Source organism: Pteropus medius, unplaced genomic scaffold (assembly GCF_902729225.1).
Source record: "Pteropus medius unplaced genomic scaffold, Ma_sr-lr_union100, whole genome shotgun sequence".
In the NCBI taxonomy this organism is placed as follows: domain Eukaryota; kingdom Metazoa; phylum Chordata; class Mammalia; order Chiroptera; family Pteropodidae; genus Pteropus; species Pteropus medius.
In genome coordinates, this window is record NW_024352785.1 from 20,597,353 (window position 1) to 20,612,897 (window position 15,545).

The following is a 15,545-nucleotide window of genomic DNA, read 5'->3' on the forward strand; positions in this document are numbered from 1 at the left end:
TTTACCTGAACTAAATTGTAGATTCTTTTTGATCATATGCTTAGCCAAACAGGACACTTGAGTTTTCAGCCGGTTGGAATCTCTTGAGAGAAGCTTCAGTAGGAGTTGGGCCTTGCTGTTTTTCCCGTGGGTGGCTTCCCTGTCTGCTTTCAGACCAAAGCTTATGGATACTTCAGAAATGTCTCAAAAGAGAATTTTTCCATGTAATTGTAGTAGCCTTATTTTTTAATATATATTCGTGTTAAATATTTTTTATATTCTATTTAGAGATTTTTTTATAATAGAAAATTGCAAACATGTATATAAATGAACCTTCATGTATTCATTATTCAACTTTACTGTTATAAACTCATAGCCAGTCTTTATCTCTAACCCATCCTCCCCATATTTCTCCCTCACTGAAATATTTCGAAGCAAATCCCAAATGTTTATAAATATTTCATTGTTTACCTCTAAAGGGTAAGGACTCTAAAAAAAAATTATAATACTGCTATACCTAAAAAAACTAACAATTCTTTAATTCTCAGTGTTTTAAAAAATCCACATACTTTTTTAGAAACTTCAAGATCCAAATAAGATTCATAAATTGTAATTTGTTGCTTTGTCTTTTAAGTCAAATTATAGTTCTTATTCTTTTTTATCCCCCTTGAAATTCATTCATTGAAACAACTGGGTTATTTATCCTGTAGAGTTTCTTACATTTTGAATTTTGTTGTTTATACACCCATGGCATTATTTAACATAGTTCTCTGCCCTCTATATTAACTTACAGATTTAGAGGTGTAATCATTCATATTTCACTTTGTGGCAAGAACATATAGATGGTGGTGTGTCTGGTGGTTTCTCTTTACATAATGTTAGGATCAATTTCATTCTATAAATGATTTTTCATTTATTAGCTGGGATGCTATAAGAAATTTCCCATCATTAACTATTAGGTTCCTCTAAGATATGGCTCATAGAGGAAAGGAAATGCTTAATTCTTTTTTCCTCTTATTAACCTGTTTTCACAATAACGATCTGGTTTCTTTGCTTCCCGTAAAAATGATCAATCGCTTTTTAAAAATCAAAATGTATTCATGGATTTAAACCAATCCACTGCGATTATTCTTTCTGACGCTCAAATAACTTCACCTTTGGCCTGTGGGAACCTCTTCAACTAGGCTCCTGATTCCTTTTGACAACTTTAATCATCTTTGATAGCTTCTTTGAAGCTTTGTGGTGGGACAAGGCATTACAAGGTCCTCCTGTACATCACCTGCCCTTTTGAGAGTGAAGGGAAGTGCTATTTATGTCAGGACAATAGTGTAAACTGGGACGTTAGGGCAGACACAATTTGGTCACCTTACAGCCCTCATTGTAATGATCAGGTGCCTGCAGTTGCCTCACACCGAGTAATGCTGTGCACTTGCAGGGCCTGGCTCCATGTACCATGCTGCTGTGATGATGAGGAAGAGTGCCAACTCTGGGGATATGATCTTTGTAAGAGAAACCTCTTTTTATCCCCTGGGTGGTGACAGAACAAGGTAACTTTCTGCTCAAGCTCTGTCCTGGGGAGCAATTGCATTAAAATTTATTTTTTCTCAAAATGTATGTCATGAATATTGTCTGTGGGCTGATTAATTATGCTTAAATACTTTTAGTACCTGTTTTATCCCAGCTTAGGGGCAAGTAGAACCTTCGTTTTTTTTAAAAATAGGCTTGTTTCAAGTCCCATCCCTCTCTACCTTGTGATACAAGTTGACTTACTCTGCTTCTGAGGCAGGAGCAGTAACTTGCAGACTATGTTTCTCGCATCTATTTGCTCTTTTAAACTCAACTTCGGCACTATTGACATTCTGTGCCCGATAATTCTTTGTTTTGGAGGCAGTCCTGGCCATTTTGTGCTTTGTAGGATGTTTTAGCAGCATCCCTGGCGTCAACCTACTAGATGCCAGTAGCATCCCCCAACTGTTACAACTAAAGGGGTTTGCAGACATTGCAAAATACCGCATGGAGGGCAAAATTGACCCAGCTGAGAATTACACTCTCAACACTCAGGATAATAGCTAAAGTGAATTAGATGGTTTACCTCTTGAAAGAAAGGACTGGCATACCAAGGATGAGCATTTTCCTGCTAAGCTTAAAGCCCCAGCCCAACTTTCTAGAAAACAATTTTATTAGGGATCGCTTGGTTTAAATTTAGTATTGCTGAGCAGAGCCAAGAGCTCTTGAAGTAGAAGCTCAGGATAGGGGTCTGGAAATCTATAATAAACACCCCACGTGATTCCTGTGCAGGCAACCTGGATTGTGGCTTTGGGTTTCTTTCAGGTGAGCAGCTGCCGTGAAGCCTCTGTATCACAAAGAACTCTTGCTTGGTGCCTAGATTTACCTTCCCCAGTAAACACATGTGTGTAGCGGGGACAACTTAAGCTCAGTGGATTGGTTTAAAAGACTCAGTTATTGAGTCTTTTTTCTTCCATAATAAGGTCTTCAAGGTACACAGTAGACAGTAAATAATTGAATGAAAGGCCTGGATTTCTACCATGTTAGCTAGAAGGCTCTCAATGCAGGTGCCTTAGTAGGAAGGAACACTGGAACAGGTTGCCCCCTAGTGGTTTCCCAAACTGCAGCCATCTCTGATAGTGCCACTAATTGCAGTTAAATTGAATTCACTTAGAAATTCTACAAGCCAAAGAAATTCATTTGGGCTTTCTACAAGTTTGTACTCCTATCTTGCCTTTTTTTCTTTATTATCTCAGTGAAGGACATACTTCTAGAGATTCATTGTGTTCAACCCATCCCCAGTATTGACATCAATAAAATTTCACTAAAAACTTGTCATGAAGACAAGTAAAAGGGCTGCCATCACTGCCATGTGTACTAGTCACAGCTTCATCATCTAAGTGGCCAGAAACCAGGAAATGGTAGCAAATCCAAGAGCTCATTTCATGTTTTCCCTTCCCAGTAAAAACTTCAGTCTCTTGAGAGGTGGTAGATTAGCTTTTAGATAGAGATTGGGAGAAAAAAGAAGTCTGTTTGCCTTCTTGACTCCTACCTAGAAGCTGTTTGAGTATTATACTATGTGTCTGAAAAATTCACCTAGGGTATATATCATCCTAGAAATTTCATTGGCTCCCACAAAAGGGCACAACATGTCATATGAACAATGTAAGTAGAATGAATGATAAATAGTTTATTATTGAGAGCCAGTCTTCTCACTAGGTTTTTCCAGTCTCCATTTCTAAAGGCTCCTGCTGCCTGGACTAAGGTGCTGCTAATGGAAGAAATGAAAAATAAGTGTGAAAAAACTGACAGTTAAAACTGTGGTGCTAGCACATACATATTCCAATGGAACAGAATAAAAAGGTTCAGATAGACTTGGTTCTGTATAGAAATCTAGAATATAATAAAGGTAATATCTCAAGTCACCGGAAGAGATTGATTTTTTTTAAAAAATGGTGTTGGGATAATTGGGTCACCATTTGGAAAAATATAAAAATAGGTCCACTTCTCACACCATTTTCAAGAATAAACTCCAAATGAATCGGGTATCTAAATGTGAAAAAATTATACAAGTACTAGAAGACAGTGTGGTTGAATGCCTCTGAAACGCGGGTTCAGAGAAAGACTTTCAAACTGACTCAAAATCAAGCTACAATTAAAGATTGATGAATACTTACATAAAAAATTTTAAAAACTTACAAAAAAAATTAGCAAAGCCAAATGACAGATTGGGAGAAAATATTTGCAACATAAAACAAGGGTCTAATATTCCTAATATTCCAAAAACTATTTTGAAAAATGAGCCAAGATAACAGACCCCAAATTTCATAGAAAAATAGACAAATGAATTCACAAGATATAAAAATAGCTCTTAAACATATGGAAATATAACCACTCATAATAAGTGCCAATTAAAACTACATTGAGATATTTCTTATCCATCAGATTGGCCAAAAATAAAAGTTTGACAATACATGCTGTTGATAAGTTTGTGGGAAAATTCATGTTATGCATTGCTGATGGAATGAAAAATGGTACGACCTCATGTGGAGGGGAATTTAATAATAGCTAACAAAATTATGTAAAATATACTTTGAAGATACATCTCTAACAATATGAAAATACATATGCATAAAGCATTCTTTGTAACTGCAAAAATATTGGAAACTGCCTAAATATCCACGATAGGTGATTGAAAAAACTGTGGCACATACACTTAATGGACTATCATGCAGCTTAAAAAAAGTATTATTGGGTCAACTGACAAAATTGAAATATGGATCTAGATTAGATAAAATTATTAATGTTAAACATAAAGATTGATAACCCTGCTGGTTATGTAAGAATATTTCTACCCTTAGGAAATATACATCGAAGTATTTAGGGATAAAGGACTATTGCGTGTGTGTGTATATTCACTGAGATAATAAAGAAAAAAAACAGGAATACAAAATTGTAGGAAGCCCAAGTGAATTTCTTTGGCATGTGCACGCGCGTGCGTGCGTGCGTGTGTGTGTGTGTGTGTGTGTGTGTAGAGAGAGAGAGGAGGAGAGAAAGGGAGGAGGGGGAGGGGAGGAGGAGGAGGAGGAGGAGGAGGAAGAGAAAGAAGAGGGAAGAGGAAATGGGGTAAAAATAAAAATATTAATGATAAGTGAATCTGGATAAAGGATATAGCAACTTTTTTGTAAGGTTGAAATTATTTTTATATAAAAGTGTAAAAAGAACAGGATCTGCTAGTTATGAGTGTGGGAGGAAAAGTGTTCCAAGTCTTTGTCAGATGATAATTGCCCTGAGGTAGGAGTGGGAGTGTGATGCAGCATGTAACTAACAAGATGTACTGATTTAATCACACCTCCTCTTGCACAAGAGCTGCAGATGTATTCCCGTAATGTTATCACTGTGTACATGGTTGGCCAAACTCATTGACATGTTGACTAAAAAAGGACATCTGGTTCTGGCAGCTTCCTTTCATTTCCGTGTCTTTCTTCATTCCTGGCCTTGGTTTTATGTTGGTGTCCTCACAGAATACTTTCAACTCAACAACCTTTAGAATGATCATTTGCTTAAGGCTTAAGGCTTCATGGCCTCTACAGGTGCTTTCAGCCATGTTATAGCTCCTGCCCCAAATTAGACAGCATTTTCCTCAAAACTCTGGTTTCAGACCATTGTGTCAGTGAACATCTTTGGTAATTAATTTATGTTATGGTTAATGCATACATGCAGATATCTCTGTGGAAATTAAGTCTCACAATGTTCTAGAATGATTTATTTCACAATTTGTGAGTTACTTGGTACTCATGACAGACTCTAGCACAGAACAAAACTGATGGTCAAATAAATGAAATCTGGAGGGGTAACATTTGAGCAGCAGACACTAAAGGGGGAAGTTTAATTTTAAAATTGTTGAATATTAAATAACAGAAGTGTTGTTAGATGTTGAGAATTGGTCTTCCTAAGGCAGGTCAGGGTTGAAATACGTGTGTGTGTGTGTGTGTGTGTGTGTGTGTGTGTGTGTGTGTAATTCAGCTGATACACTGTGAATTAGGTACCCAGAAAGCATCAACTTGACACCCCTCATTTGTAATAGAGCTCATGTACCACCCAGTGACTGTGGGTGTACATCTGGAAGCTCCCCGAACACCAGACCCTAAGAAACCTTGCAGGAACTCAGCTGTAGCCCACATCTAATATTTTCATGTACTGTTAGATCAGCAGGAGCTGTTGTACCTAGAGACCCATAACATTCCAGTGTTCTCACTGTTTCTAGCTTCTCTGCCCTCCCCTACTCCAAATGTGCCCAATGGCTCTGATCATACCTGTACTTTGAAGTACTTCATACTTCAGGTAATTCAAAGGAGCAGTGGGGCAGGTAACTAGATCATGTGGGGTTTGACTCTAGAACAGCAGTCCCCAACACTTTTGGCACCAGGGACCGGTGCTCCTCTGAGAATCTAATGCCTGAGGCTCTGAGGTGGAGATGAAGCAGTGATGCTAGTGCTGGGGAATGGCTGAAAATACAGATGAAGCTTCGCTCACTTGCCCACCACTCACCTCCCGCTATGTAGCTCGGTTCCTAACAGGCCACGGACCAGTACCGGTCTGTAGTTCGGGGTTGGGGACCCCTGCTCTAGAAGATAATTTCCTCATAGAATAATGACATCTGACTCAAAACTTTCAATGTAGTAGATCTAGATAGGATCCAGCTCTGTTGTCCTAGAACTTTTCCCTGCTTTTTATGATACTGTAGAGGATATTGCTACCTCTAGGTGGTACTCAAGACTCAGTGAAACCAGCTCTATCAGCTTGCTGATAAGTTTTTACAAATTTGCTAGTGGTGGAGTTGGCAAGTCTCTGTCATACTTACTGCTCAAGTGAAAGCTACTCTTAGGATATTTTAGATCAAGATTTTGTCCTTCATGCTGTTAATTAATTAAACAAGGAGGCCATTAGACCGAAGTGGTTCTAATGCCTTGGCAGCCTACATAGGCAAACCAAAAACTAAGCCTGTAAATGCCTCAAGGTTATGAAATGGAAACCTAAGGGCAAGCAATCACAAACAGCCAACAGGCTTTTCCATATAAGGCAAACTTAAGCTACAGCCAAATAATTTCCTTGCTTTACTTCAGTGTATTCTCTATAATGTGGGAGGAGCACTGTTAACCATTTACGATTTGTGCTCAAATAAATTCTTAACATTTTCAAGTATGCCACAGTTTATCTTTTAACAGTGCTTTTCAGCAGTGATTCTCAAAGCGTTGTCTGAAGACCACTTACATCAAAATCACCTGAGGAACTTGTTTAAAATGTATTTGGGGACAAAGCAGTTTTCTACTAGGACTTAAGAATCTTCATTTTACCCAACTCTTCAGGTGCTAATAATACACATAAATTTTGAGAATGATTGCTCTGTTGGTTAAACACTGTGACTTCATCAGAGTACTCATTCAAACATTTGAAAAGATCATAAAGTTTCCCCGCACAAGCCCAAAGCAGATAAAAGATGGCCCTCTACATGGACGGCAAGGTGTGATCTTCACAGCAAGTGCTATTTTATGACTTTCAGCTAGTAGCCACAACACGTGAATCTCTTCAGGATAGTTTCATCTTGATCTCTCACTAGAAAAAGACTTTGATTTTGATTTTATTTCATCTGAATTCCATTCACTGCTATGTCTCAGTACTCAGCACAAGGCCCAGCTTAATAAGGCTGCTTAATAAAGATTCCTTTTACAGTGGTTAACTATTATCTTCTTCTCTGCCTGGTGCCCCCTCTCTAATTTTCCTGGTTGTCATTGCTTTACTCCATTTTCATGTGCCTATGTGGAGGAGGCAGATAAGCACTTTCCTTTGGGCATCCCAAGAGTGCAGCTCTATGGAAAACACTTGAATTCTGGTATAGATAAGGTTGTGCTTATCTGGATGCTAGACTGGGTGTGGAGAGTACAGCAAGGCAGGTGTGATGGAACTGGGAGAGTCGAGTGTTGCAAAGGGTTCAATAGGAGGGGGTTAACAGAACCACATCTGTAAGTTGTTTTGAAATCTGTGTCAGTAAAATTTACCTTTTACCAATATTCTTTTAAGTAAACTGATAGTTCTTTGTTCTGTATAACTATAGAGGAGGACTCAGAGGGTGTTGAGAGCATTTGATGAGGAGAACACTGAAATAATACAGGAGAGTTTGGTTGAAAGAACACAGCCTCTGTGACTGATTGAGAATCAGTCCCAATCCAGAAGCCGGATTCAACAGAAGACAGAACTGGATTCTAGATTGTTTGAAATCTCTGTTCAAGAAAACAAACAAACAAACAAACAAACCCCCAAAACTTCCTGATTGCTTTCTTTTGAATAAGGTGTTGTTTTATTTTACCATGGCTTCTTAGTGAGATATCTTAAGATGTAATTCTTCTGTGCTTGACTAAAATAAAGGAATGTGCTGATTTGTTGAAGGAAAAGGAAGGGTTAATGCAACCAAATCTGGGTGGCTGAGCTTCTGAACTTTTTACAGTTGACGTATGTGCAGGATGAGGAAGAGAATATTTCTCTCCATTTACTCATCAGCAAGCAGCTTCTGGGCCAGGGTGAGAGCCAGTCTGAAAAGGTGTTTTCCATAAGAGAAAAATTCCCTTACCTTATGTCCTTCCTTCTGGTTCTGAGAGTCCTTGTATATTTTATGATTATAGCAAATGCACATTTAAGGAAGACCTCTTCTCCATGTTGACATCAATTTTTCTCCACATCATTTTTATACATTTGGGGGAAGATTTTGTTGCTTTTATTGTGATTTTATGTCAGACCCAGAGCAGCCTAAATTCTACCCTGTCCATCATCCCAACTCCTGAGGGCTCCCAAGGAAACAATGTGCTCCAGGAAGAACAGCAAACTTTGAGCCCAAAGTACCACTTCGTTTGTAAAAGTTACACCCAATAAAATTCCATCATGGGCTCACTGGTAAAAAATGAGCTGGAAAATAATCTAGGCCTACCTTGTTTCCCTCTCAGAACCCCAGATGTAAATTGAGGACCTGTGTGTTCAGGCATGATGTAGAGGTGGGGAGAGGTGTTTGGACCCCATGTGGGGACTCCAACCAGACACAAACAGAAGAAGACTAATCAGGGCCAGGCTGGAAGGAAGGGAGCTTCCTTCCAGCCTGGCCCTGAGTTCTATCCCTTCAGGGCACACTGCCCTTGGTAAGATATGGGCCAGTGAACTCTTTGGGCTCTGATCATATCGACCCTTCTTCCTCTGAGGAGGGTGGGGAAACAAAAGGTACTGGTTAAGGCAAAATCATGGGGAGAAAAGCCGTAAGTGTTTTTTCTCTGGGGTTTGCCATTGTTGTCATTGTAATTGCCATCATAATCTATAGCAGCATAATTTTATTGAGTCATTGTTTTAACCCAGGCACTGTGATAAGGTCTTCTGAGGATATGTTTGTTAAGATGAACAGGACCTTTTGTAAAATTTAAAAAGGACCCAACAATCCTGCTTGGAGTAGAGTTAGGAGAACATAAATCATGCAAAGTAGAATATGAAAAGGATTTTAATAGAATTTGAAGTATATGAAGTTCCAGAGGAGAGAAATTCTTTTGGCTGGGAAGGCTTGAAGTGGCTTCATGAAGGGCATGCTATTTTGTCTGAGCCTGAAGGACAACTGGAATTTTGATAGAAATGGGAAAGATGAGCCTGTTGGAACAGCATAAGTAGGAATTGCAAAAGCATAGTGTGTTTGGTGGAATGGTGAATTTCAAATGGACTAGAGTTAGATGGCCAGTAATTGCAGGGGCCAGGACTAGAAGCTAGTTGTTACAACTTTCTGTGTAATGTTCTCTTCATCTCTACCATACTTTTTGTAGCCTAGGGTATTACCCTATTGGACAGGAAGCCACATGCAACTTCTCCAGCCATAAATTCCTCTTTACGAGGCTTTTCCTTTTTGTCTCCTTCTCCATGTACTTGTAGAGAAACACATTCATAAGGATTATGGTGGCCTATTCCCTTCATGTTTTTCATACCCAGAGAATCAACTCTAAGTTTAGCCTCTCTTCTCTCTTTACCAAGTGGATGGCAGAGCTTTCTTTCATAAGAAACAAAGAGAACACATGAGTGGGACAGTGTGGGGTCTGCTTAGGTGCTCAGATGAGACAGTCACTATAGGCATTCCTGATACAAGTATCTAGAACTATGGAACTCTGTCCAGCAGGGGTCAGGGCCAATAGTAGGACAGCTTTGGGGAGGATGATTAGCCTGTCCCCAGAGCTAGATTCAACTCAGAATGTGAGGATGATAGTTGAGGAAGTGGGGGTGGAGCAGAAGAGTTTGGAAATTGGGATACATGAGGGTTAAGGATTTAAAGAACATGGGGGTGAGTGAGGCTTTCAGAGGGAATCCCTTTGACAGAGGTATTGGCACAGGTCACAGAGTTCTATGAGTTCATCTTTTTTCATGTGGAATGTATAGCCTTTTCAGCTCTCTTCAGAAAGTCTGCAGATAAAGCTAGTTTGCATCTGTTTATGTGGTTCTGTCTTTAGGAGAGAGTTTATTCCCTTCTCAGTAGTTTGAGCAGTCTTTGCAGGGGCCAAGAAATTACTTGCAAATTACTTATGGAATCATGGCCATGGTGACAACCCAGGATAATGAGGTCTGTGTTCCTCTTGCCCTCTGTATGTGCAGTTTGTCCCTGGGGTTCATCCTTTTCCAGCACAAAGGCTCGGAGGGGGAACTCTGCTGTCACAGCCCACAGGATAAAATCTTCACACCAAACAGTTTCCTTAGAGCTCCCTTCATGTCTTTGTTTCTCAGGCAGTAGATGAAGGGGTTCAGCATGGGAGTGACCACCATATACATCACAGAAGCCAGTGAATCCTTGTCAGTTGAGTTGGAGGATGAGGGATTCAGGTAGACCCCTATGATGGTCCCATAGAAGAGGATGACTATAGTGAGGTGGGAGCCACAGGTAGAAAAGGCCTTTTGTTTGCCCCGGGCAGATGGGACCTTGAGCACAGCAGACATAATGTGGATGTAGGAGATGAGAATGCCAAGGAAGGGAATGAGGACGATCAAGCCTCCCACCAGCAGAATCATGAGCTGGTTGAGTTGGGTGTTGGAACAGGAGAGTTGGAGCAGGGGAACAAGGTCACAAAAGAAGTAAGGGATGATGTTGCTGGCACAGAACTCCAGCTGAGCCATGAGGAGGGTGTGTAGCAAGGCATGAAAGCCGGCGATGAGCCAGGAGCTCCCCAGCATCAGGGCACTGGTTTGCATACTCATCATAGTGGAGTAGTGCAGGGGGTGGCAGATGGCCACATAACGGTCATAAGACATTGCCATCAGGAGGAAGTTGTCCATGTTGGCAAGCAAAATGCAGAAGTAGATCTGAGCTAGGCAACCACCATAGGAAATGGACTGAGTCTGCATTTGGATGTTCACAAGCATTTGGGGGACTGTGGTGGAGATGAAGCAGAAATCCACCAGGGAGAGATTGCTGAGGAAGAAGTACATGGGTGTATGAAGGTGAGAGTCTGAGCCAATGGCAAGGATGATGAGCAAATTCCCTGCTACTCCGACCAGGTACATGACCAGGAAAAGCCAGAAGATCAGCTCCTGCCTCTCAGGCTGGCTGGAGAGCCCTAGGAGAATGAACTCAGAGGCACTCGTGTGGTTTCCTCTCTCCATGGCTCTACTGGTCCTGCTGGAAGATCCAGACCAGGCACAGGCTATAGAGAGAGTAGAGGTGTTTGTGTCTCCCTTCTTCTTTTACACAGTTTCTCAGCTCACATCTGGCCTCACCTCTGTGTTCATTTGGTACAAACCTCAAAAAATGTTTTCCACCTATCAAAGGAAAGTCCTATGGCTCCAACAGACCCCAAAGTCAGGGTTTTCATTATTTCACCACCAAAATGCTATTGGTCCTGAGCCCCATCTCACATTCCTCCAAGGAGAATCCTTGTGACATATGATAAGGTACTCAGTGGTGGCAACAACGAGAGGGCTGCTTAGGGTGTTTTTGTCCCCCAAATTTCTGTCATACTCTCACTCTGATATGAGGAACTGATGTCTCAATATTAAGTAAAGAGCTATAGAAACATAGTTTCTTCCTACTCTTGATAAGATTGCCACCTGAAGGCCCTTTCTCTGCAGAATTCTGGAACCACAGTGGCACATATGTAGAACCATAGGACATTATTTTTATATACTTTCCTTCCCCTTGAATATTTTGTCTGCTCTTGTTTCCCCACCCACTTAGAGCCCAGAGCTCAGGGTGCTCCAGCTGCCACTCATCACTGACTCTGGGCCACCTTGGTCCTGGTGATGATGCTGTGCAATGGAGGAGGTCAGAGCAAACCTGGACAGAAGAGCCTGCTGACTGGGACAGCTCAGCCAGCCCTTCTGTCTGGGCTTACTTAGGAAGGGACTTGCTTCTGAAGGGTAAGAGTTGCCCCTGCAGATAACAAAGAGAAACCACAGGTATAACATTTCCCAAAGTAACAGAGTCAGCATCAGGACAACATAGGGACCCCACTAAATTGGATTTCAAAATCGTTTGGTGCAAGCTCAGCTGAAGTTTTATTAGATATAATATAAATTATTTTTCACTGCTTCATAAGACATAGTTGGGATTTGAGTCCTATGAGAATATAAATCATAAACAGGGAGGAGAGAAAGAAAGAACTGGAGCTAGTGTGCTTCCTGGGGCTGCGGGGAAGAGCTGATGGGGAAAATCAGTATGGAAAAGCTATGGGGACAGGATGATGGCCCACCTGGGAACTGGGTAGGGAGAAATAAACGGGAATTGTCTTGGGAGGACTTTGTCCAGTCTGCCATTTTGTTGAGGTAGAGGCTGCCTGGAGCAAAGGAACTTACCAGTGCAGCTGGGGAGGTTACAGGGGAATGGAGATTTCAGCTATGTAGCAGGTCCCAACTGAATTCTTTGCCTGTGTGGAGAGCAATTCCTTACCATGGAAGATAAATAGCTCATTTTGAATTAATGTTTTACTGATTTGATTTTTTTTTTTTTTAAAAGAATTCGAGTGTTTGACAATCCAGAGGCAGAAATCTTCAGGTAAAGGACAACTGTAGGAGCACGGGAACCTAAGAGGAGGGAAATCTGGTGAAAAGTAAAAATGAAGGGAAACATTTAATGTTACTGAGATTTTCATTTGATCAGTTCTTATTAAAAGAGCTCTTTATTGGGTGGTGTGAGAGATAAGGAAACAACAAAGGACATCGTTCTCATTCCCAAGAAACTTCTATGAAATGTAAAATGTTCACATAGGGAATCGCCCTTAGACTAGGAAATTGACATTTGCTGAGCTATGGGGCTAAGCAAGTGCATGTATTTAATTTAATCCTCACAACAACCTATAAAGAGGCATTATTATTCTTATTTTATGGATAAGTAAACTGGGACTGGGAGGGTTTAAATAATTTCCCGAAGGCATCACAATTTGATTCCAGGTCAGTCTGATTTCAAAGCAATATTCCTTCAATTTCACTGCTTTGACTTAAGAAGTACATACAAGTGGGCATGCTTAAACTTGAGTCACCTGAGTAAAAGGATCAGAGATTCCTGGAGTGGCCAGTGTTGAGACAAGAGAAAGGGAATGTAAAGCAGGGGCGCGGTGGAAAAGTACTGTCCTGTCTGGAGAGAAAGGACCTGTTCATGTGGCTACATGCAGATTCTGAGATTGACTAAAGCATGTGAACGGGAGTGGCAGTGTGTGTAGCAACAAAGGCTCTTCACTATATTCCTTCCTTCACTATATTCCTTTCAAACCAGAGTGACTCCATCCTCTCTTTTCCTTCCAATCCTCCCACTTCCCCTGATAGGAGAGAAGAAAATTTTCTTGTTACTACTTCTCACTGTTCAGGAAAACACTCTTTCCAAGTACTTCTATGTTAAGAAAACAGAAGCTAAGAGAGTCTAATTTAAAACTGAAAGGATTTTCCCTCTAGCTTCTGGACCATTCCTGTCAGCATGCAGACATCTCTCAATTTTAAAAATCTACCCTTCACCCACATTTCCTTTTAGCTGTCAGCTCATTTCTCTACTTCCCCTGTCCACAAAAGTCCTCGGAATGTGGTCAGGACTCATTCTCCAGTTCTCTTCGTCCTGTTCTCTCAAGAAGCCCCCTTTTCAGGCTTCCCCGCTAAGCCATGAAACTTCCCCTGTCAAATCTGCCATTACTACACCTGAGGTTAGTTCTCTGGCTCCATCTTACTAAAACCAACGAACCAGAGTTGGCATAGTGGGGCACTCCCTCCTTCAGACATGTTCTTCACTTGGTTTTGAAGCACAGTTTTGTGTTGGCACCTTTCCTGCCTCACTGTTGCTCGCTCTCAGCATCCTTTGCTCATCCTCATTCTTCTGATCTCCAGCTGTTGGGATGCCTCATCGACTCCTCAAGCCCTAGCTCTTCTCTATTTACACTCATTCTTTAAGTGGTCTCAATACTCCCAAAGCTTTAAATACCATCCAAATTTCTATCTCCATTTTGGGATTTTCACCTTGAAGTTCAAACTTATTTACGTCTAACTGCCTACTCCTCCATCCACTTGGATGTCTAAGAGGCACCTCAAACTTGTCTGAGTCTGTCTTGTTGACCATCCCCTCCTCAAACCTGCTGCTTCCTCAGTCATCTCACCTTATTATTCTAATTGCTCAAGCTAAAACTTTGGCACCACCCTTAACTCTTTTATGTTGTTGTTGTCCTCATCCAGTATGTTGGTAAATCTTGTCATCTTTACCTTTGACATATGTCAAGAATGGGACCACCTTCACTCCATGTCCACTGCTATCTTGATGGGCCAAATAATGATTATTTCCATCCAGATTATTGCCTTAGTCTTTTAATTGGGCTCGCTGTTTCTATCCTTGCCCTACCTCCAATGGTCTGAGATTAGTTTCTATGTAGCAACAAGAGTGAACGTTAAGAAACGTAAGTTAGACCATGTTCCTTCTCTGTTCAAGATCCTCTAATGGCTTTCCATCTCGCTCAGAACAAAACCCAAAGTCCTTGCCAGATTCTATAGGGCTATGCGGGACCCAGACCTCTGCTCTCTCCTCCTTCTATCGCCCCCTTACTTTCCATATGTTGGCCACGATCGCCTCCTCACTGCTTCTGGACACATCAAACACGTTCCCGTCTCAGGGCCTCTTCACTTGTTACCACTCTGCTTTCCTCAGTCCTTTACTTCATTCTGATTTCTGTTCAATGTCATCTCTGTTCAGGGTTTCCCCTTGCCACCTATCTAAAATAGTACTCCTGTCTCTGTCTTCCTCCTTATTTTTGGTTTGTTTTTATTTTCAGCACCATTTATATATTAGTCTGTCAATCTATGTCGGTCTGTCTGTCTGTCTATCATCTGTCATCTAACTATTTTTCTATTTTTCTAGAATATAAGTTCATGAGATCAGGTATTACTATATTCTCAGTTTCTAGAACCATGCCTGGACTACATGAGACACTCAGTGTTTTTATGCTGTTGTTGTTGACAGGATGGATAACTGTTCTTAATGTTCCCCTTTGTGACCTTATGTCTTTGAGGTTGAGTGAGACCTTAAAGATAGTTCTCCTTCACCTGCTATTAATCTAATGTCTCCCAAAAGTCAATCATATTTACTTATCACCTATATTATTGTGTCCTTAATACTGTTGTTTAATTCACTAACTTTGTTAATTGAAATTCATCTATTAAAAATTTTCGTACACCACGACACATAAAAAGAATGTAAAGTCATAGAAAGGAATTAGGGAAATAGCACCAATCTGAGTATTTCTCTTAAATTGTCAGAAGGCTTGGGAGAAAATTCAAAAGGGAATCACTTTCTTACCATGTGATTTGATGCTATTTGTCTCCATCTCTGTAAAGCACCTACAGCTAACTTTCAGACCCTGTGCTAAGTGTATAGGACAGGCTCTACACCCTAGAAAAAACTGCAGTAACTCATACATACCTGGACTCAGACACCTATCCGTTTAGGTCTGATTTCTGTTCCTGATCGTTGGACAGCCAACATACGATTAACCTTGTTTTCTTGCTTCAATGGTAGCAATTCCACATCT

At 40.7% G+C, this 15,545-nt stretch overlaps 1 protein-coding gene across 1 annotated transcript; it reads right to left on the reverse strand.

The window, feature by feature from the left end:
- Positions 1-10,209: 10,209 nt before the first annotated feature.
- Positions 10,210-11,154, reverse strand: LOC120590946 (olfactory receptor 1361-like). Its single transcript, XM_039848665.1, has one exon. It carries the CDS (start codon positions 11,152-11,154, stop codon positions 10,210-10,212), a length of 945 nt encoding a protein of 314 aa, XP_039704599.1.
- Positions 11,155-15,545: the final 4,391 nt, after the last annotated feature.